Source organism: Diadema setosum, chromosome 18 (genome assembly GCF_964275005.1).
Source record: "Diadema setosum chromosome 18, eeDiaSeto1, whole genome shotgun sequence".
Classification (NCBI taxonomy): Eukaryota; Metazoa; Echinodermata; class Echinoidea; order Diadematoida; family Diadematidae; genus Diadema; species Diadema setosum.
In genome coordinates, this window is record NC_092702.1 from 2,719,727 (window position 1) to 2,744,478 (window position 24,752).

Below are 24,752 nucleotides of genomic sequence, written 5' to 3' on the forward strand. Positions count from 1 at the left end.
TTATTCGACGAACAACCGGCGAGATGGCAGACCGAAAGGGGAACAGCCCTCCTCCTTTGCTTTTATGTTCAACAAATGATAGCATAACACCTGGTGTTTTCAGACCCGTACCAGCTACGGCATCATTGTTCCCAACTGGTATGTCTATCAATCGAAGTTTCCTTCCTCTTATGATAGAAGATATCACGTTACAATGTTTTTGATTTTTATAATCAGCGTCGTGTTAATACAGTCCCACATATTCAGTTTTCTTGTGGGTTAAACTTCACTTGTATGACTGCAGCAGCTGTCATGCATGCAGTGATCCGATGCAGGACATTAATAATGATATATCCGTAGGGGCTGAAGGAATTCGACTCAGCGTTAATTGCGGGGCCTGTTGAGAATTGGATTGTAAATAAACTGCCATGAACAATGATGAAATTAATCCTAACGTTACGTCAAGATCCAACAACTGTTACTGAGCTGACATGACTTCATTCAGTGACATTTTGTTTTGTTTTGGGTTTTTTTAAAAAAAAAAAAAAAAAAAAGCTTTAGGGCCTATTTATTACGAATGATGAACAATACATTCAAATTTATGTTATTGTTTCATTCTATGTATGAAATTACAGAATACCGGTTTTGCGTCATATAAATTAGCATATTGGTGCGTATAAGAGCCGCGCCTCCGGCGGCTTTCCCTTAAGAGATGAATTTCAGCCCGAAGGGCTGAAATTTGTCTTTCCCGACGTTTGGGGCCCCCCAAAAGCCCGGGAACGGAACGGCCGTCAAAAAGTAGGTTGACCACACAATTTTTATGAAAATTGAGTGGTTTCGGAGGAAAACTGCTCTAAATCAAGATGACTCGAGTAAATCGACGATAAAGAAAATCGAGCCGATTTTGACGGAACTATTTTAAACGTGATGACGTCATCACAGCTGGCAGCCCTTCTTCCTTCCACTCTTTTCGACACAAGTCATTCACGATCAATCACACTACACTAGTTTGGCAAGGCAGCGCGTATACGCGTATTGTCAAGAGACAATTGCGCGCTCAACTGCTATACGTACTGTACACTGTACTAGTAAACATGCGCGCGTTCTGCAGACTCAATACGCGCTACCACTGCCACAAGTACGCATAAGCTGTTATGTGTGGATGATGTGTGTACTGACTACATGCATAGAGTCATGGTGGGCTGTCAAGCGCACCCACACAGTGCGTATTTAAGCTCTACTGTAAGCTAGCACCAGCAATTAGATAAGTGATTGTTTTCTAGTCTCACCTAAATTTCTATCGTTTTCTAGGATACGGACTATCCTCAACTCCTAAAAACGTGAGTATACATGGTAAATTCGGGTAAATTTTAAAGGCTAGTCTAGACTAGCATCGTCAGGATCTAGAACTACATTATTATCGCTATCGGGGGACACCCCCGAAACCCCCGTAAACAACATATGAATACCACACTTCTCACCGCACAGACCAAAGAAAACACAAGTAAACAAATGCAATCGTCGACAGCCGAATCACGGACCGTATCGCAGATCGGATTAATATTTCAGATAGTTGCTATCGGCAAGCGTAATTACGCTCTTTTCAGAGCGATTTGCTCTCTCCGTGATTGGTTGCCGGTATTCTGTAATGTTGGCTTGCATCGTGGTGAAGCCTCAGCTGTTATGTTGAGTGTTGCTGTAACCGTCAGTATAAACTTACACTAAATTTACTAGATTCTAGTGTCTACTGTCTTCAGTATTGTGGGCAGATCACACAATCAGAGATAAAACTAAACAGCTAAAGGAAAGTATTTAGTTTAGGGTCTGTTTGGTTAGTTAAATAATAATGATAATACTAATCACACACAAAAAAAGTTCCCTAATCTATTTCTAATCCTACACTACCTTGCCCTTGTTGATATATGAAGTTTTGTCTTTGATCAGATTTGTCTTGGAGCGTGCACGTCGACAGAACGTGTGCTAAAGCCAACAGAACCATCGGAGTTCTAAGGCGACACCTACATGATTGTAACAAGAGAATCAAAGTATAAGACCCTTGAGCCTTGTATTAAAGACCATTACTCGAGTACTGTTCAACAGTTTGGGACCCCCACAGGTTGACAGGTTGAAAGTTGTGCAAAACAGAGCAGCGCGATTTGTTAGAGGTGACTACTCTAGGCTCAGTAGCGTAACAAACATGAAGCGTGAGCTGGGCTGGGAACTGCTGAAACAACGCCGCAGAGTGAGACACATCGCCAAATTCCATGAGGCGCTTGCTGGTCCCCTATCCATTTCAGTTCGAAAAGCCCTGCATTCGGTCTGAAGGGTTCTACAAAGTCATCATCTACAGGTTTATCCCAATCACCACAAACAAAAACTGTTATACTGTAAGTACTCATTCATCCCAAGAACTATCACAGATTGGAACTCACTCCCACCGACATTCACCAGCATCACAGACAAAGACTCCTTCAAAGTAGCAATCCTTCATTACATCCAAGAGCAAAGCGACTAGATTCTAAAATCTCTGTCTGCGCAATAAACACCAGCACACCCCCTTCTGGTTGCCCCTACTACTTAAGGGTGTTGGACAGTAACATGGAAGAAGAAGAAGTTATATGCATGGATGCACCTTTTTCATGTGGGTGGGGACAGTGTGCATTTTAGTGGGGGTATATGGAACTCTTGCCTTTAATGGTAGACTAGACTGGGACATGCTAGTATCAGTAGCAGTGTACCCCAGGTAGACTGAAGATTTAAGCTTGAAATGTGTTGCATTTACTATTCTTCCATTATATTAATCTAAGAACAAGTAATATTCAATTGGTCTCAAAATTGTCTGCAAACAAAAAGTTTGATTCTGGCCCTAGAAAGGTTGAACTCAGTAGAACAGAGAGATCTGTGATAATAATCATGTTGAGCTCTGCCAGTGAGCCATGATACTTTGAAATAATGATGTGATCATGCATATATTGTAAAAAAAAACCTGCATCAAGTTTCGACCTCCATGCCAAAATTTGACCGCACGCAAAAGCAAAGGTTTTACATGTAGCCAGCAGTTGAATTTGGATGACATGGTCGATTTTATGGGCAGCTTGCTTGTCCATCGTAGCATATTGCCTTTTCAGAAATACTTCCGTAAAATAATTTTGTCATTGTTGTGTTGCTATCTGTCTACCTCACAAAGTCTGTGCAGAGTTTAATCATTTATCTATTTAGTTTGTGATACTGTTGTAGGGATTATTATTATTATTATTATTATTACTATTATTTATAGTGCGCTTTTCCCACAAGGCCCAAAGCGCTTACAATCAATTCAAAACATGTACGACAGTATGTGTAATTGGATAAATGTTATATATACAGCTACGAACTAGTTGCTACTGAAAAGATGTGTTTCAAGGCTTTTTTGAACACACTGACTGATGGAGACTGTCTAACGGTAAGTGGTAAATTGTTCCAGTACTTTGAAGCAGACACAGTAAATGTCCTATCACCGGCTAAGGTGCGAGTAACAGAGTATGTGAGACAAAGCGGATCACTAGATGACCTCAAATTTCTAGTAGGTGTATATAAAGTCAAACAGGCGTCTAAATATTTCGGAGCTTGATCGTTAAGGATTTTATAAACAAACAAAACTAATTTGAAAATTATCCGTTGCTTCAAAGGAAGCCAGTGCAACGACTTCAGAAGTGGCTGAGATGGGTAGTCCCTAGAAACCTGAAACACTAATCGGGCTGCCCAATTTTGAAGTCGCTGCACACGATCCAGTTGAGTTGAAGGAATGGAAGAGAGAAGCCCATTACAATAATCTATACGGGATAGAACTAAAGATTTCATGTCATCATGTGGTGCAACTACAAATTGTATAATTATTGTGTCAATGAGCTATATTTAGTACAAGCATGAGGAATACACCGTAAAATGAGAAATTTTCATATGTATTTGAATTTCGCAAATTTTGCAAGAGCGATGATTCACGAAATCAAAATGCATGCAAAAGTTCTTGTCTACACTGTATTCCTTAAATGCCAGTACATGGCAAGTCACAAAAATTTCAGGCCATGACAAAGGCCGTCGGCTCCCAATTTGTGGAAATTTCATCCAGTGGAAATTTATTGCTTTACAGTATAGCATTATAGCTTAAAGGGAATGCAAACCCAAAGAGCAATGTGGATTGAGTGAAAGCAGCATCATTAAAGGTAGGGGATACCTTTTACAGACCTCCCAAAATGCAGCAAAACATTAAATATGAACCTCAGGGGACTTGCTTTGGCCACTGCTTAGAAATTTGGAAGTCAACAGTTATCTAAAATTTGAATAATGCACAAAACTCAACTACTCAGTAGTTCTGTGTGTCAGCCACACTTAAGCCTTTTTGTTGCATTCTTCTGTATTTGTGATCTATAAACACAAATCTAAAAGTACAAGAGCTGATGTAATAACAAGTAGAGTGTGTGTCAAGAATGTATATAGAAATGTTTGTAAGTGTTGATGAACTTTCTTCACATAATATACATGATGGACACACATGCAGTACATGGGTCTGCAAAGGTAGCCTAGTAATGTACTGGAATTTACGGTGAGCCCCGAAAACAATTCAATTCAAAATCTAACGGTCAAAAAAATGTACTAAATGTTACCTTCCACTTTCAATACTTTATGGGAGTTTCTAAAATAATACTCTCTTCAACATACCACTGTATTTATACAACTCTTCATTTAAGGCGCGCAAATGGGATTCCCTACCTTTAATAGAACACATCAGTGAAAGTATGAAGAAAATCGGACAATCGATGCAAAAGTTATGAATTTTTAAAGTTCTGGTGTTGGAACCGCTGGATGAGGAGACTACGAGAGGTTATGACGTATGAGTGGACAACAGCACAAAGAAAATATAAAGGAAATTCAACAAAAATTCACTTTTCTAGCATTATGAAAGAGCACTTGACTAACCGCTTTCAGAAAGCAGGGGGAATAATCAAGTTGATGGAATTTGTAATTTTCATGAAAAATGGATTTTTGTGGAATTTTCTTTTTATTTTCTATGTTGTCCACTCATATGTCATAACCTCTAGTAGTCTCCTCATCCAGTGGTTCCAACACCAAAAATTTAAAAATTCATAACTTTTGCATCAATTTTCCGATTTTCCGACTTTCACTGATGTGTTTTACTAATGTTGCTGCTTTCACTCAATCCACATTGCTCTTTGGGTTTGCGTTCCCTTTAATAAACTCGTGGGTGTGTATGTGTATGTATGTACGTGTATGTATTATATATGATTATGTAACACATGAATGCACATATTGATATTCATCAGATGAAGATGGAGAAGCAGACAGCTTTCTGGGACAGAATGACCCCCCAGACCTCGGACCTCCTCCACCCTCCACCAGTCAGCAAGGAGCGCCCTCTACATTCTCCTACTTCCAGCAGACATCTGCACCCTCATCCCAATCTGACCCTTTCGACATGGTAGCCCAGGCAGAGGGTCAGTCACCATTCTCTGCCCCACCTCCTCTGCCAACATCATCGTCGTCATCTGGCCAGGCGACAATTCCCACGTTTGTCCCGACCACCCAGCATCTGGCCTCGCCTCCGACCTTGCAGCCGGGGCCGTCCCCTCCCCAGCTGGAAGCTGTGAGCCAGCCCCCACATCAGCCTCGTGCAGTCCACTTTCAGGATCAACCATCAGGAGGTATACATGTGATATCTAGTAATTTTAGCTATTGAATGTTCATGCACATTATTGGGTCTGTTGGTAACTGATTGAGTACGCCTGGGGTTTAGCAGACCTGTATCGTGGTTGCATCACAAAACAACAAAGACAAAAAAAAATTGCTTTCCTTTTCACTTGTAGCAAATATTTACTTTCATGTCTTGCTGTTTTTGCATACACTCCTGTCTGTGAGTATGATAGTTATTACATCTAAAATCTTCCAAGTCACTGGTACACTGTAACCTTGTACACATTCCAAGCCAGATCATTCTTTACATATATGTGTGTGATTTTGAGGGTGCATTTTATATCACGTTTGAGAGCAACAAGCTGAATTTGTGTAAGAGAGGGTGACTGAAAGTAGATTTGAATGTAACTGAAATTATGTACCTTACAGTTGATGGACATTACCTTTACTGTAAGTTGTAACCCCTCAACAGGGATGTTACATGGAGATTACCAGTAGTTTCCAAACTGTAGGGGAAAAATAATTGAGACAGACTGTTTTCTGGGAAATTTGATGAAATCTGATGAAAAATTTTCTGGATGAAAATTTAGTTTGTAGAGTTTTAGATAGCTTCCCATACTTGACTTCATGATCATTGCATTGACTAATATTTTGATCAGACTCCATTATTATGTTGTTCCTCTTTTAAACTAACCCATTTCTGGGACATTTTGGCATTCATACTTCCCTAAAAACTAAAAAAAAAAAAAAAAAAAAATGTTTGCAAATGGTTCACTCCTTAAAAGATTTTAATGTGCATTTGTTGTGTCTCTTATACATTTCTAGCACCACCTACAACAAGCTTCCCCCCAACAGGACCCCCACCCACTGGTCCTCTCCCTCCATCAGGACCCCCACCCTCGGGCCCAGCAGGGCCCCGGTTTGGCATCAAGGGCTACCAGCACAAGCCAATGGCTTACCCCATGGGCGGGGTCACCCCAGCTAGTGGGCCCCTCCCACCGGGTATCCTCGCACCTCCTCCTAAGATGCAGGTTAGATTTTGGCTGCACGACTCCTCTCCATGAAAATTTTGCCAGAAATGTTGTACTGTACTGTATATACCATATATTTCCCAAAGGTTTCAACTGAGTACTTCTTGACCCATTAGACTTGCAAGTGACATAAGTTTCCATAATTTCAGCCACCATAGCAAGTGTATAGCATGCTTTCATCTGATTGGTTGTTGATTAGCTGTTGCAATGGTACCAACAATTGTTTTTACTGCTTTGTGAAGTGAAGCCTACAACTGTGGGTGGCAGAGGAAGGATAATGATTGTTTCATTGCTCTCTGAATAGTTTGACGCCAGCAGACCCCCGCCCACTGCCTCCGAGGTCCAGCACTTCAACCAGACGTCGGATTCCGCAGGGGCGGGTCCAAGGGCCGGTGGCTTCTACCAGCCCATCCAGCCCCACTGGTTCTACTGCAAAGAGATGGAGAAGAGGAGCATCTGGGTTCCCTTCAGCATCTTTGACTCCATCAAGCTGGAGGAGGCATTCATCAGAGGTATCCACCTACAGTGCACTCCCGTTTCAACCAATGCAGTTATTACATAATTCAGGTTACATCAAAGTAAAAATTCTGGCCGCCACATTATCCGCCCTGTGTTTATTTGTTCGGTTATAACAAAATTTTGATAAAACAAAAGAAAACTGCTGGTCCAGTAGACTTCGTTATAACAGGCGTCCACTGTATATCACTGAACTTGCCAACCTGCTTCGCCATGACACGAGCACACTCCCACACCATCTCATCAAACATTTACAGGGGAGTAAAAACCAAGCATATATCATAATGTGGGTTGAGTAGATGCAAAAATATTAGTAGAACACATCAGTGAAGTTTGAGGAAAATCAGACAATCTGTTCAAAAGTTATGAATTTCTGAAGATTTGGTACAGCCATCGCTGGTTAAGAAGACTGCAAATATTATGTGAGTTCACACATGGACAACTGTGTAAAGAAAATAAAAGAGAATTCAACATACTTTCGTTTTCCTAGGATAATGAGAAAGTGCTTGGTTTATTCCTTTCAGTAGACAGGGTTGATGATATTACAATCATTGTACTTCAGTAAAAACTGTAAGGAATACATACTTCTCATAAGATATGAAATATTGTGGAATTTTGATTATATTTTCTTCATATTGTTGTCCATATGTGACATCATGAATTGTTGAAGTCTTCTTATCCAGAGATTGCAGTACTGAAAATCTGTAACTTTGGAATTGAATGTCCAATTTTCCTCAAAATGTACTGATGTGTTCTACTATTTCTGCACTCACCTATAAATCCAGATATACTTGTTTTTCATTCCCCTTTAACTCTACAAAAGCTAGACTATCATGTCCAGCAATTATTTTGCTTGTTTGTTTGCATTCCTCTGTCAAAGCTACAATTCATAATGATTTAAAGTACACAATTGTGTGCTTCTGACCTTGTTTGTCATTTGTGACACTTAAATTTGTTCCTTGATTTGGGCATTAAAGTTGGCCCGGTGAGTTGTAGAGCCACATTCAGAGGCAATGTACATATAAGAACACAATGTGCTCTGTACTTGTCAACAAGAATATGGTTAAAGTATGGATCAGTAAACCTTAACATAGTCTATCAAGATGTGTTATCTATCTGTTATTCAACTTCATTGTTTTGATTTATTCTATTTCATTATTGGGAATTAATGATTCAAATTATTTGCCCCATATAGAATCATGTATAACTAGACCCGGAATTTGTCAAGACTGACAAATTAGGTGATCCGATCTTTTGAAAATCAATGATATGAGTTTTGATCCCAATATAGGCATGACTATACAGGTTTCATCTGTGTTTAGGGATATTGGCTGTGTGATGTTTGGATACTCATTTTGAAAAGGGAGTCAGGTCTGCCATCTATGGTACCAAATTCCGTTCACACTATAACGAAGATATAGAATAAAGGATATTTGAGCATTGAGCCCACTTTGCACAGCCAAGATGGCATCTGAACAAAAAGTGATTACTTTGTGAAATGATCGATGTGACATGGTCTTTGCGTGTGCAAAATATGGGAAAGATAAGACATGTATTCACCAAGATACAGGATGAAACATTTATGACCTTTGACCCTAATTTACATACCCAAGATGGTGTCTGATCAAGTAGTTGTTATTTTATGAAATAATGTACGTAACATGAACTAAACATGTGCGAAATATGGGGGTGATAGGGGCTATTTTTCTTGAGTTATTGCAAAGAAAGTTGGAAAAAGAAAGAAATATGAAAATACATCGAAGATAACCTTTAATTTCAACCACGTTTTTGGACGTGATGCCGACACCATATGAAAAACAAAGGGAACACGTATGATAGCGCAAAGTCTCAGCTACAACATATTAAAATCTGGGAGAAATTCACCGAAGGGTAACTGAGCTACTGCTCGATAAAGACAATCATGTCAATTTTCACATCTAGAAAAATTCCCTCCCATAGAGATAACACGTCATAACAAAGATAAAGAAAGAAGTACATATGACCTTTGACCCCGATCTGCACAGACAAGATGGCATCTGAGCAAAAAGTGGTTATTTTGTGAAATGATCCTTGTATCACGGTCTTTACGTGTGCAAAATATGGGAAAGATAGGACATGTATTCACCAAGATACAGGATGAAACATTTATGACCTTTGACCCTAATTTACATACCCAAGATGGCGTCTGATGAAGTAGTTGTTATTTTATGAAATAATGTACGTGACATGAACTAAACATGTACAAAATATGGTGGTGATAGGGTATGTTTTTCTTGAGTTATTGCAAAGAAAGTTGGAAAAAGAAAGAAATATGAAAATACATCGAAGATAGGCTTTGATTTCAACCAAGTTTTTGGACGTGATCCCGATACCGTATGAAAAAATGAAGGGCACACTTACGATAGCCCAAAGTCTCAGCTACAACATATTAAAATCTTAGAGAAATTCACTGAAGCATAGGTGAGCTAGTGCTCGAAAAAGATAGTCATGTCAATTTTCATTTCCAGAAAAACTGCACTCCCATTAAGATAACACGTAAACTGGTCAAATTTGACAAGATTACTTTCAATCCATTTTTACGAGGTGATGCCGTCATCTAATCAAAATGTTGTTATTATATTAATGAAAGAGCATTTAGTAAGCTACAACATACTGAAATTTGGGTAAAAATTGGCAAAGGATAAGTGAGATACGCTCGAGTGAACTTGAAATTTGATGACGTCATTTTGAAAATTTACTTTTTTTACTTTATTAAGAAATTTGATATCTTTTAAACATTTTTTCAGTATTGCCAACCCATGAAATGACATGTACAACTCATCAGCTTTCACAATATGTAAAGAAAATGGGGGATCACCGTCCATCCTGATGAGTAAAATCGGATTTAAAATTGGCGGTTTTTTTGCATTGTTGCACTGTATATCGTCATTGACGCGCGCGCGGAATTTCAACTTTGACGGGCCAGTATGACGTTATATTGAGTCGGATTGACTTGAAACTTGGTAGAAATATTCCTTGACATTTGAGGCATCCGATAAGTGTAAAAAAACGGGAAATTTCTATTGCATATGAGCTGTGCATGCGTATATGTGCGCACGCGTACGCGTCCGTCCGATTTTTTCAATTTTTCAAAAAATGCTCCAAATGGTCTGAAACGTGTGCAAAAAAACTTTGAGCTCGATTTGAGCATACAAATATTTCAACGCGCGCATACGTGTGCGTTCTAAGAGAAAATATGAATTTTGAGAATATGAGTAGAATGCGCTTGACTTGAAATATATGTGACGTAAATTTCATTGAAAAATTCCATTCCATTGATGAGATATGATTGAGAATGTGTTTTCATATAATGACGTCATAGTGACATCACGGTCGACTGATCACTATGATTTTATTAGACCCGTCGTCTTTGGGACATGATACATATATGGTATAAGTTTGAAATTGATAGGAAGAGCACTTTCTGAGCTAACCGATACACAAATTTTGAGGAGAAAGAAGAAGAAAAAGAAGAAGAAGAAGGACAAAGAATCAGTACAGATACAGAAGGTGATCCGAGAGGATACTCGGATCACCTAATGATGGTTGCCTTGACCAAGAAAGCATCCATTCCTACCTGCAGTGGATTTTAATAGCAATTACGCCATGTAGGAAAAATGATGGAGAGAACAAGAGATAGAGTGAGGGATAGAAAGATGGGGGGGGGGGGGAACTTCATTCCTTAGAATCAGGAGGGATCTATGAATCTGTAAAGTTTCTGTTCATTTCATTCTGCATGTTTTTGACATCTTAAAGGGGATGGCTAGTAACTGATCAGTGGGAATCAGTGGAAATGCTGAGGGATGATTGTTCCAATCCTTATGGGATTCATTTACGAGTACATTATATATCTATTGTTGTGTGAAAATTATTTGCTTCAGAATGGTCTCATATTCAAGTAATGTGCAGTTTAATGTTTCCAGGTTAGCGTGCCTGGTCAGTGATGGGGCATTAATCTGCACATTACTTAAATATGAGACCGTTCTGAAGCAAATAATTTTCACACAACAGTAGATATACACTACTCTTAAATGAATCCCACAAGGATTGGAACAATCATCCCTCAGCATTCCCACTGATTCCCACTGATTGGTTACTAGCCATCCCCTTTAAGCTCAATCTTTGATTCTGACTCATGTGACTAGTACCTGATACTTGATGTGGTAATCCCTTAAGCAGCTCACACAGGAAGCTCTACTGAGATGATAGGTGAATTGAGTGTTGGAAGGAGTGTCACAACATGCAGGAAATGGTGGTAGACAGACATAGAAATTGAAATTATCTCCAACAAAAAATTCCATCTCAAATGCGAGTTAAAACCGATCCAATGAATTGAAATCATATGGGAGCCTGGAGGTGGCTGTGTCAGTGATGAAGGGGAGGCAGCTTCCTTGAAACTAGATGTTCCTGTAGAATTGACAGTTGAGCTTTTAGGTGTGTTTATTTATGTTGTTTGTTTATACCTATCTTTTTCTTTTTTTTTTGTCTTATGTGCAGCACAAACATCAGAAAGTGTAATCATAATTTCCACCAATGGAGGGCGCTATGACGTCAATCTGTCAGAGAGGCTGCGGCATGCCATCTACTGGGACGAGCGACCATCATCCGTCAGGCGCTGCACTTGGTTTTACAAGAGTGACAGTGAAAACCGGTTCATCCCATATGAAGAATCAATGGCAAACTTTTTGGAGGTACCGTTAAAACTCCTAGCCCTTCATGTGCCAAGCCGTTTAAAGGCATTATTTGCCATTTGCAGATGAAACAAAAACCCATTTTTAGTGCTTCAGAATAGTTCTAAAAAGTGAGTTAGGGATAGAAACAACCAATGTAATAATTTTAATCAGGATAATCAATGTTAAGTATTGTTAAATATTCAAAATGTGAACAATAGTAATAATATGATTGTTTCTAGACTAAACTGTCTACAGTTATGGTTTATTGAAAAAAAATAGTGATATCTCCGTATATTTTAGGTACTATTGCAAAATTTTGTATGGTAGGATGTTTTGTGATACAACTGACCAACACATATGCATTAAATGTGATAACTTGAACATTGTTAAAATCACTGCTCCCAATGGTAAACTGTACCTTTAACTTTCCATGCCGAGCTTTTTCAGCAGCATTCAGTAATCCATCCATACCTGACCTAGTTATAAAGTTAGCAAGCCAAGTCAGGTATAATAATGTGCCTTGGTCCAACAGGGAGACAGTGGTGAAACAATAGGGATTACCTTTAGGGAGATTAAGAAATATCTGTGCATGGAAAATTAGCTCCCAGAAAATAAGAAAAAATCTTTACCTAGTCAGGACAATGATATTATAAACACTGTACAAAATCTATGAAGTCACTACCTTTCTAGATTTCATCCAAACACATAAATATATGCAGGATCTGATTACTCAAAAAAAGGGGGGGAGAATGGTTTTTGGAGCATTTTGTCACCACCCCCCCCCCCCCCCCCCCCCCCCCCCCCCCGGAAGTAATTTTACAATCCATAGCAGATTGCTAACATAAGTTATATGCTAAAATAGCCATACCCTCTTCTTTGTGTTATAAAAATGTCTCAAAGGCTTGAGAGTGGAAAGAATTTCAGAAGTGTTTGAGCTAAATTATATTTGTATGATTCCTGATATCAGAATTGATGATTCCTGTATTGTGCTGTGATTGAGGTCTGTCTTTGCTCTTCTCAGGCGGAATACAAGACTGCATCGATGCAGAACCAGTGGCATCGCCGGCTGGAACTCTCTGACGGGGAGACGATCATCATGCACAACCCCAACGTCATCGTCCACTTCCGGCCGTCCAACAGGCCGGACGAGTGGGGGGCATCACCGGACACTCAGATGAGACCCCGTGTGGTCAAGCGAGGAGTGGACGACATTGACAGCATCCAGCAAGGTCAGTGGACAAACTCTGATATGGCCTTGGGCTGGATATCACTCTCCTGCCACAAACTAAACATAGTGATTAGATTTATTGTCTTGCCAGCAGAAGCGAAACATAGGCATCACTTTTCTGCTGCTGTCGTTGTCGGCAGCAGCGTGTGTCGTCAACCATTTGGCGTACTCTTTCCACTTTCCACAGCTTTGAGCTGGTATGACCACAAAACTCATGCCACTGATACATACCTAAAGATGCCAGAAAGTTCGAATATTGGTGAAGTTGGCCAAGGGCAAAGGTCAATGAACTTAACATTAAAAACACTATAGTTACAAATTACGATATGCAGGCAAGACGTCGCTTGGCGTTTGCCTTGTATGGATTATGGCATGCTGTTAAGTGTGATTTATGTGCTGTTAGATAGTAGAAAAGGGTCTCGAATGGTAGAGATTTATGTTTTGACGTGATTTCATGTGAGCTTTTTTCTAGAGTCTCACCAGTTTGTGAGTGGACTGTGTCATTATCTTCAGCATCAACCCAAATTAAGTAAGAAGGGTATTCAGTTTTATTTTTCCTCTTACTAATTCATTTTTCTTTTCTTTGCAGGATTTAGTCTCTTATGACAATATATTGATGGTACCTTTTCACTGTAAAATGTCTGCGTAGAATATATGTGTGTAATTATCTGAAGTGATGTTGATTTTTCAGTCATCATGGTGAGTTGTCTACAACTTTATTTCTCATTTTTGTTCTCAGGAGAATCTAACCAGATTGACCACCTAGTGTTTGTTGTTCATGGTATTGGACCAGTTTGTGATCTCAGATTCAGGACCATCACAGAATGTGGTAAGTATTCTTTGTTGAGTCTGGAGAGTTATTGCACATTTTAATGATAACTTCAATTTACCTACCCTTGTCAAATGCATCAGGGTGTTTTCACCTCACAAGAATGTTGGTATATCATCTTTTTTTTTTTTGGGGGGGGGGGAGGGAGAGGGTCATCACCTTCATGTTCTCATAGTCATGCACTCAGATCGTCAGTAAAATCAAATGCTCAGAATGTTCACTTATTAGTCACAATTTTTCTCTTACTTTGTATTCAGAATGTATTCCTAAAATGTGATAGTTAGTGTTTTCCTCACAGATTGTAATTAATGTTTGTGTTGAGTTAACAGTATAATTTTACTGAACAGAATAGTTTCCTTTCATTTCCAGCTGAGCAGGAGACAAGTGCATGTAGAGGAAGTTAGGCCCTAACTGAGCTTCATCAGAACTGTCATGTGATTTCTGTTCTTTGTTCCTAGTGGACGACTTCAGGTCCCTGTCAATAGGACTGATGAGCTCACACTTCAGACAGGCCCAGGATGAGGGAAGGGCAGGCAGGGTGGAATTCCTCCCCGTCTACTGGTATGCTGCCCTCCATGGGGACGCCACCGGTGTGGACAGGTAAATACATTCGTAATTCAGTGCTATGATGTCATATTGGGAGCAACAGTCATTGTAATAATGGTGGGCATAATTTTCACATTCTGCAAAAACTCATTTCATAAAAGAAAGCTTTCAAGCTCTCACAGTAATTAAAACACACACACACCTCATGATTACTGTGTATGATTTTGTTATCATAACAGGACAAATGAGTTTTAGAAATAACACTAGAAATAATATATTTGTTCAGAATTCATCTTGATTCCTGTTCCCATTGTGGTTAACTCCGGGATGTGTGAAGAATGAAATTGGGACACACACACATACACAGAAGTTGATAAGAGATTCACACCAGACAACCAACGTGTGTGGATGAACCTGACAAAAATGAGAACAGTATCAAACACTGTGCATTAAGGCACAAATATGGCCAAAGGCCTTGAACAGGATAAAGCAAAAGGTCAAAAACTGTTCATCATTCTTTCTCCTCTGTCACCCCCACCCTTCCTCCTTGAAGGCGTCTTCAGCGCATCACACTGCCGAGCATCACTCGTCTCCGGAGCTTCACCAACGAGACCCTGCTTGACATTCTCTTCTACACCAGCCCCATCTACGCCCAGCAGATCGCCGAAGTGGTCTGTTCGGAGATCAACCGCCTCTACAGCCTCTTCCGGTCCCGAAACCCGGACTTTCACGGTCAAGTGTCTCTCATTGGCCATAGCTTAGGTGGGTCAACTCATGGTAGATTGCCTTGAAATCTGGTTTTGTGATTGGTCTACATAACACCATGTGACCTAACATAGCATTTGCTATGACGTTGAAAACAAACTGGCAATGGAGAAAATTGTACTATACCATGAAAACATTCATGGTATAGTGCACTATACCACGAATGTTGTTATATGTAAATGCGATCAATCAATGTTTTTCGTTGATGACTTATGTAAAGTGCTGCCAGTATCTACTTCATAAATTTAGAGCACTGTGTACTGCTAACCAGTGCTGTACACCTATCATCTGTGTTGCAATGTGTAAAAAAAAAGTTATTTCAGCAATTGTGCTATTTTTTTTTTCCAGATTCATGGGAGGAATATGAAACATAGACATGTACAAGTATATCATGTTTTGTTTCGAGCCACAAGTGAAATTATGGATTCTTCAGTGACAGAAATCACACTATTCCTGCCACCTTGGAATCTGTAATTTCAACCTAGGTCTCCAAAAAACAAACAAAGCAAAACAAAACAAAACAAAACAAAAAACAGGATAAAGAGACATACTAATTTGTTAAAATGAAATTTTTGTAATGAGCATGTATTGATATCTTACTTTTGCTGATTGAAAAGAAAACATAAGGTTTTTTCCATATTTTTTTTTTGGTCCAGGTTCCCTCATCGTCTTTGATCTCCTCAAGCACCAGCAGGACGGCACCCAGGAGTCGGAGGAAGATCTCGTCAGGTCAGAGGTCATCGCGGAACATCCCTCGGAGCTGGTTCCGTCATCGGCATCACTGTCCGACACCCTCCCTCCCTCGTCCGGCAGTAGCAGCTCTGTGGTGGGGATGGCCTCGCTGGAGACGGAGCCCATCATGAGCCTTGAAGAATCCCTGGAGAGCCTGGGTCTCCTGGATCTCTTGCCCAAGTTTGAGGCAGAGCGGATAGACATGGAGAGCCTGGTGAGGACACACTCATCAAAACTCAATACAGCACTCTCTGCTTAATTGAGTAGTGTCTGTCAGAGCATTTTTTACTCGATTAAGCGGAGTACCTGATTAACCGGAAAGCATGTTAATTCATTCCCAATACAGATATCACATACTAATCACACACCTCTCTGCATCAGACACACAGCACAGTATGCCACTTACAGTCACAGCTCATCTAAAGTCACACAACAGCCTTAGTTTAAGTGTCTGCAGGGTAATTTTGCAAACAATCTGCTTGCAGCCCAAGTCTTCATCAAGCCACATACACGCTTTTAAACATCCATCATTTTGAAACTGGATTCCTATAATTATGCATAATAATGCAGCCAAATGACAACAAATTCTGCTGGGCCTCCATGTGTTTCATGAGGACCATAACTTTATTTTCAATCAAGCCTGGAGAAAAGTTAGTCTCGATGGAGTTCGTTTATTTTTCGTTTTTCTCAAGAGTATGCCATAGCTCATAGGCACATGTACAGTGATTAGTGTGTCACTGTGTGTGTGACACTTGTAAATCAATTAAGTGGAGTACCCAATTAAGTGGTACCCAATTAAGTGAAAAGTACTGTACCAGTCATTTGGATTTTAATGATTCTATTCACAAAGTTTATACTTTACACTAATAACTCAATGCTTTTCTTGTTGTTGTTGTTGTTGTTGTTGTTGTTGTTTTTGTTTTTTGTTACAAGAGAAGTTTAGGTCATGTTCATGGTACTCATGTTTTACATGTGTATAGGTGCATTATAGCTGCACGTTGAATATGGCTGGTCTGTTGATGACAGTATAGATCTTTGGTGTGCCAAGAGTTTCATGCTTTCTATGCATGATTTGACTTGTGCAAAGAGACATCTTTAGGAGCTCTTAACTCATAATTAAGGTTTCCTGTCAAGCAATATTTTCTTTGTCAGTACTTTAGTCTCTGTATGTGTCTTATCAAAGCAATGTTAAATTTTTACTAGGGCTGCAATAACACAAGACAAAGCAATTAGCTAGTAATTGTTAGCAGTTGCTCGTTAATTATGAGCAGACATACACTATACCAAATTGACAAATCAGATTTGAGAATTAAGGAATTGTAAATGCTAGCAATGATGAGCGACTGTCAGCCTGATTTTATGTAGCCCAGACTCACACTGTGGCCAATTTTTCTTTCCATCCAGCTGATGTGCAGCGATGCAGACCTAAAGGAGATGGGGATACCACTGGGGCCCAGGAAGAAACTTGGTGGATTCCTCAAGGACCAGGCAGCAAAAGAGGTACCAGTGATGCTCTATGATTCAACATGTCATGAAAAGACATACCTGCAAAACATACATGTGCACACAAACAAATAACTTACACATACATGTATGCACATGTGCATACACATATGACATAAATACATAATTATGCATATCTATACATACAAATATACAGCATACATACATGTACATACACACATACTTGCATATATACACACACATACTTACATACATTCATACATACACACATGCATACATATGCACACACATACTTTAATACAGACATACATACATTCATGCATTTGTACATATTACGTACATACATGCATGCATAGGCCCAACATTTATATCGATATACCATACCTATTACATGCATTTACACATACAAATCATCAAATCTTTGCAAAATGCAAGCACTGTCCAGTTTTAGACGCACTTCATGCATCTGCCTCGCACATCATAGTTTGATGTCAAGTTGGCAGATTTGGAGGAAAATTTGCAAAGAAAAAATATTCCAACATCATGAAGAGCTACATATATATTCATTCTCTCTAATTTGAACATGTGGGTAAAGATGATGAATGCCTTGATGAAGAATAGCCCCAGCTCAAGAGATGTCACCCTCATTTACCACAGGCAAAGAGGAAGGAGTCTGCTCTGATGAAGGAGCAGATGGAGGCAGAGACCAGAGCCAGGGAGGAGGAGGAGCGAAGGAGACAGGAGGAGGAGGAGACACAGCAGGAGGCCAATCAACCGACTGGCCGCGCCCTATCCCACGCCATGTCGGTCCACGTAGACTACCAGCCTGGCTTGGAAGGTTAGTGACCATAAGAACAACCATTTTCAATTTCATCTTCTGCCATACATATTACACCAAAAATATGGGATTTTTTTTTTTTTTTTTTTTTTTTTTTGGGGGGGGGGAGGGGTAGGTTTGTCTGCATTGTAATATGGGACACCTGCACTTTATGTAGATTGTGTCTCACTCTCACAGAAGCATATCCAAATCAGCTAGTGGTAGTGTGTTTTTCCAGTTGTGCCAGACTTATGATTAGATGAACTGTGTGTAGTTTCAAATGAAGTATTGATGCCACGGTCACTCCTGTGACAGACTGAGCCTTTCCCGATGTTGTTCCAAACTATGAACGGCTTGTAGGACCAAAACTTTGAAATCAACTACCACTCCTAGGTACTTATTTGATTATTAATTTATTATTAATCAACTATCATCAACAGAACCAAACAAATCTAAACTGAAAACTTATTTGTTCCTCTCACATTGATAATTACTGGTACATAACTGTCAGTTTTAATGACCAGGAGAATTTGGTTTCTTACCAGGTATGTGCTTGTTTATGAGTTTGTTTGTTATTTCCTTACCCGATCTCATATTTTGTACATGTATTTTTCTTGAAGCGCCATGAGCACTGGAAGGTGAACCTGTGCGCTATACAGATAGCCACTATTGTTATTATTCTAGTTTGCTGCATAAAATGTTATGATAAAGATGAACAGATGAGAAAGGAGTCTAAATTACATATTTCTCTCCAGGTGTTGGTCAGCCATTTGTCAATTACCCTCAGCTAGACTTCCAACCCAGCTGTTTCTTTGCACTTGGCTCACCCATTGGCATGTTCATGACGGTCAGGGGAGTTGGGCGTGTTGGAGAGAATTACCGCCTACCAACATGTCCCTCTCTCTTCAATATCTTCCATCCCGTAAGTTATTTTCTTTTTCTATTCAAGCTAGGAAAGAGCTTGTTCCCAATGGTGTTGTTATATGTGAAATTTTAACTCTGTTTTTTTTGAATGATGATGAATGTCTTTTGTTAATCAAATTAACAACACAAGTATGATGTTATATTTGGATGTAATAGGTTTACAGATTGGGGTCAAAATGGGCCTGAGCTTTCGATCCTAGCAGAATCTTCTTCAGAGGCAAAGTAGACAGGGACAGCAATCATGTTTAAGGACTACACACAACAAGAACAGTCAGGGGAGGGCTAAGGACAGAGAACAAAGAAAACAAAAGGGGAGGTTTGGATGTCATGGGCAAGGAGCCCAACAGGTGAAGAGAGGGGATTAAAGGAGGGTAGACAGACAAAAGGCAGAGGAGAGTGGACAGACAAAAGGCGGAGGAGGGTCAGTGATGATTCCGAGGATCAAGGGGGCAACCATTGAAGGAAAAGGATGAATAGGGAGGCAACATCAAACAAGATGAGGAACAACAGAGGGATAAAGAAAGGAAAGAAGTGAAATAGCAACAGCAAGAGTGTGGGGGGGGGGGGAGAGAGCTGAGCAGGCAGCAAGCCCTGGTGTACCAAGAAGAGGCATCAAAGTGAAAATAAGAGTTGACCAACAAATGCTAGTTATCAAACAGATCAAAGCGTATATAAAATGGTAATGATAATAAAAAGATTACAGATTACCAGATTATTTTCTACTGTGTTCAAATTGCAGAACAGTTTTTGAGATAGAAATTGCATTAAGAGGGATTCCTTTTTCATTTTTTTTTTTATATCATGGATTGCATAGACTTTTAAAATGAATGTGAGTGACTTGCAGCAAAAGAAAAGGAGTGAAGACAGGGGTGTATGCATTCAAATGACTTTTTCCCATGTGCAGAATTCTTTTTATCATAAGGGACATTCTTTGGGAAAATTGTTGATCCTTAAAGTCAATTTCTGTTGTGAAACTCATCTAAACACATGTCACAGTTGTGAAGAAATCAGTGCTACCATAAAAAGCATTTTGCAAGTCAAGTTTTAGGCTGGGGACAATTGAGCCCAAATATTCATCAGTGTCTGGATATGTCACTGATTTTCATGCATTTCATGTCTTTGTGTCCCCTTCTCTTACATGTACATCCAAACACCAGTTTGATCCCGTGGCCTACCGCATTGAGCCCCTGATCCACCCGTCACTGTGTGACAGCAAGCCGGTTCTTATGCCACATCACAAGGGCCGGAAGCGGCTCCATCTCGGTGAGTGCCATCCTCTGGTCCTTTCTCAAGATGTTTTCTTCGTGAGCGAGACTCTTCATCCACAATGCTTCTATCAAACCAGGGGGTGTTTCATAAAGCCATTCGTAAAGTTACAAACGACTTACAAGCAACTGGTGATCAGTTCTTGTGCTGAATTATTGAAATTTTGATAAGTATAGCACATCAGAACTGATCACCAGTCGTAAGTTGTTTGTAACTTTATGAACAGCTTTATGAAACACCCCCCAGGGGAGTATTTCATAAAGCTGTTCTTAAAGTTACGAATGACTTAAGAATGACTGGTGATCAGTTCTTGTGCTGAATTATTGAAATTCTGATAAGTATAGCACATCAGAACATGTTCCAGTTGTTCTTAAGTCATTCTTAACTTTAAGAACAGCTTTATGAAGCACCCCCTCAGGTGTATAAATAGATGCCCATTAGAAAGGCATTCTGCAACTGATTAAGGAATTGCCTGACATCGACATATATAAGAAATTAATTGATCAGTGTTTTAGTAGTACAGATGTAGTCATGATTTCTTTTGTCATGGCAACTTTTAAAACACTGATCAATTCAGTGCTTATTTCAGTGCGTCAATGTAGGGCAATTTGTTAATCAGTTGCTGTAAAAAGAACTCGACGGAAGAATTTTATGAATTTGAAGAAAGGCATACTGTGCCTCAATTTGGCATATGTTGCATTTAAGAAAGTGTTATCCTGGCTGTAAAGTTCCCTGGGGTGCACTCTAACGTCACAGCAGAAAGAATTGTTGCACTTCTCCCTGACATTGCATAAATGAAATGTTTGATGGAGTATCTTCATTTTCTGTGGACCTCAAATACCCTTGTAGCAGGCCATAACTTATAACAGATGGCTCAACCAGTGGTAGTATACCAAATGTGCAGGTATGTTCCTCTGTGAATGATGATTAATTCTGCTCTCTTTGTGCAGAACTTCGAGACAGCTTGTCCCACTTTGGTTCGGATCTCAAGCGCAGCCTCATCGACTCCATGAAGAAGACGTGGAACACCCTCCATCAGTTTGCCCTGGCCCACCGGGCCCCCGGCACCACCGAGGAAGATGGGGCCACGCCTGACAACGTGACCGACGAGCAGATGGAGGCGGTTGCCGAGCAACTCAGCAAGCAGCAGCTGGCCAATCAACAAGCGGAGGCAGAGGGGCAGTCAAGATTTCCAGGTTTGTCCCAAGAAAAGAAAGAGTTTTACTTGCGAGCAGAAGAGATTTTGTCTCTGAAATTTGTATGTTCCATGTACATTCTGTGTCATTTAAACAAGACTTACAGAACTCTCTGAGCATCAGACTTTTTGTTGAGATTCTTGTATGGCAAATGATATTATCAATGGTTGGTCTTTTTATTAAAAATGTCATATTAAATCATATGCATTTCATATGTGTGCAGTGTAATGCCAATAATTTTTGTGTGTGTGTGTGTGGCGGGGAGGAGTTTGCTGAATGAACTTGAGTGGGAATAAGCCCGTTCATAAATAGGTCATGTGCACATTTGTACAAATGACCTTTCTTTTTGTTCAGGTGGTTAGTAAAAGCACTTCATTCATTTTCAAAGTGAAAGAATGCATTAGCTTGCCCGACATAACCATTATGGAATTCATGTTCTAACAAAAAATTCAGGTGACCAGAATGGCTCATCAATTAACACTTGTGAAACCATCCATTTCATTATTTTGCATTGAATGCATTTGCAAACTTTATACTGACAAGTACTAGGCTTTAATGAACACTTTGATGCTGTCAGGTGGATGTGCTGGCAAGCACCATTAATGAGGATTATATGAATGAATCATTTCATCATAGATGCTTATCTCGGTGAATTTAAAACCAATATGCCTATCGCCACAAATTACCTTTATGCTTATGTGCAAAGGGTAACTACGAACTTAGTATCTTTGCTGTTGTAGTTTTTGTTGCCGGAGATGTATAAGGGCAATAATAACCTGGTGTAAGTCCATCATTAATGCCTTTCTGGCACTCATTGCATGTCTGTCATCACAGAGGAGAACCTGAGACTTGGGCAGCTGAATGGTGGGAGGAGGATCGACTACGTCTTGCAAGAAGCTCCTCTGGAAAGCTTCAATGAATACCTCTTTGCCATGAGTAGCCACGCCTGTTACTGGTGAGTTCTTAGAGCCATCATCAATACATGGACCCTGTCCTGATTGAGCCTAGATAAAATTAATGTCTACACAATAGAATGGACAGAGGTCTCTATCTATTTGCTAGTGCATGATATTATATGTAAATGAGTTTGAGATCATGTGGATCTCACTTTTACTGTATTCCCTTTAGAAATAGTATGGTTGAAGATTTTCTTTCTTTGAAAAAAGAAAAGAAAAGAAAGATAATCCCATTTTTTCACCCTTGATTATTCATCTTTTTTGTCATTGGTATGAAGAGATCCAGTTCATTCTGATATCTATAAAATGACTTAATAATTAAGGTATTATTGGTAGTAGCAAAACAGCATATTACATTAATTTTGTTTTCTTCTACTGTAAGCATCTTTTCTTTACAACTCGAAAAGTCTGTGAGGTCTTTTTCTCTTGAATTATTTTGCATTTTGTTAAGTCCTAAGATACTGTGACATCAAGAGTATGTTATTAGGATACATTATCTCACCCATAGTGATTTTTGGATGAATTATGTGTAAATGTAAACATAACTTGAAAGTAAAAAAAAAAAGGCCACAAAGGATATCGAATATAGCTATTGATGCCACAAATGATATGGAATGCAGCCCTTTGTGCGAGAGGGCTCCTCTGCCTGCAACTATAAACCACTACCTCTCCTTGATTGTTCCCCCTCCCAGGGAGTCTGAGGACACCGTACTGATGGTGATGAAGGAGGTTTACGGTCTTCTGGGCATTTTCCCCCAGCTTACGGGGCCACGGCAGGATTCCACCCCTAGTACTCCACTCAGATATTAATGATATGTAGTTATTAAAGTATAGCTTTCCCCCTGAGAACACCCCCAAGGAAGTATTGTAAATCTTACTCCAACATTGTTATATTCTGGAGATCCTTGATTTTTATCATTATGACAGCAGGTGTCCAAAGAGCAGAATCCGCCTCCACATATGTCTGTTGTTATATTTGAAGATATTTAAAGGTTAGCTGTCCATGATAAAGTAGCATGCTGCTGCCAACAAGTATGCTGTAGCCTCATTCTTGATCATAATTATAGATCAAGAACATATGAAAAATGATGTAATCACAAAGCATTGCTGATGACATGATTTTTTTAACTGCACTGCTGCCATGTGAAAAGATTGGATCATTCCTTCCTGTCCGTGCCCCCTTTTTATCCGATAAAATATAAAGAATGGGTCTCTAAATTGGGCACAAGTGTTGAACTGTTCTTATAAGAGTGACAAGATTTTCCTCAATGTAAACAGTGCATCCTTCACTTTTTAATGTCGGAAATGAATGACATGGTTACAAGTCCAACATGAATGAATATATCTATCTTTGGATACTAATATGGCAACCTCAATTACCTTTACTGATACCTTGCCAGAAGTTAACCAGCCTTCCCCTGCATACAGATTTTTATGCCTAAGCCACAAAGTATTCGCTAGAGGTATTATGTTTTCGGGTTGTTAGTCATGGGATTAATGGCCAAGGGTGAAGAGCCAGGTCAAAATGCTAAAATTTTGCTATTTAATGCTGAACTTACATTTTTTCCCATACTTTGGGAATTACTCAATGCATAAACTTCAATTATGCTATTGGGAGTCACAGAAGAAAAAGAGTGTGAATGTTCCTTCACACCCAGTGTGGCAAAAAAAAAATGCCACACACACACACACATACCCCAAATTTAAAGAAGTACAAATTGAAGATTAGAAGTGGCACCCTTTACTGACAATCAAGAAATGCATGCAAATGTAGCTGTGTCCAGCTTCTTTCACCAAAGCACCTCCTTTCCTCACGAAACATATGTAGGTTTTAGTGTTTGTTTTTGAGCTCAAGCTGTTTCAGTGTACACTGTCTTTTGATGTTTATTCCCAACACTATGTAACATAGGGTCATCCATGTGTACAGTGTGGGATTCGTAAAAAACTTGAATGTACTCTATGTGCCATATGATTCATAAGGCTTTCATATTCGCGAGTTTTTGGAGTGATCAGGATTTCGATCCATGAAGACTTGACAGATGCAAATAGAGCATTGTTGTGGGATGCCTTCTCCAGGATAGGCAAGCCAAACAGCAAAATCGC

At 39.6% G+C, this 24,752-nt stretch overlaps 1 protein-coding gene across 1 annotated transcript; it reads left to right on the top strand.

The window, feature by feature from the left end:
- Positions 1 to 23: 23 nt before the first annotated feature.
- On the top strand, positions 24 to 24,162 carry LOC140241502 (triacylglycerol hydrolase DDHD2-like). The gene is made up of 17 exons (XM_072321231.1): positions 24 to 138; positions 5,301 to 5,678; positions 6,493 to 6,698; positions 7,003 to 7,210; positions 11,751 to 11,944; positions 12,948 to 13,155; positions 13,894 to 13,983; positions 14,442 to 14,583; positions 15,083 to 15,291; positions 15,951 to 16,240; positions 17,431 to 17,526; positions 18,148 to 18,328; positions 19,063 to 19,229; positions 20,389 to 20,494; positions 21,448 to 21,693; positions 22,528 to 22,648; positions 23,342 to 24,162. Exons 1-17 carry the CDS (start codon positions 24 to 26, stop codon positions 23,457 to 23,459), a joined length of 3,075 nt encoding a protein of 1,024 aa, XP_072177332.1. The 3' UTR covers positions 23,460 to 24,162.
- The last annotated feature ends 590 nt before the right edge of the window (positions 24,163 to 24,752 follow it).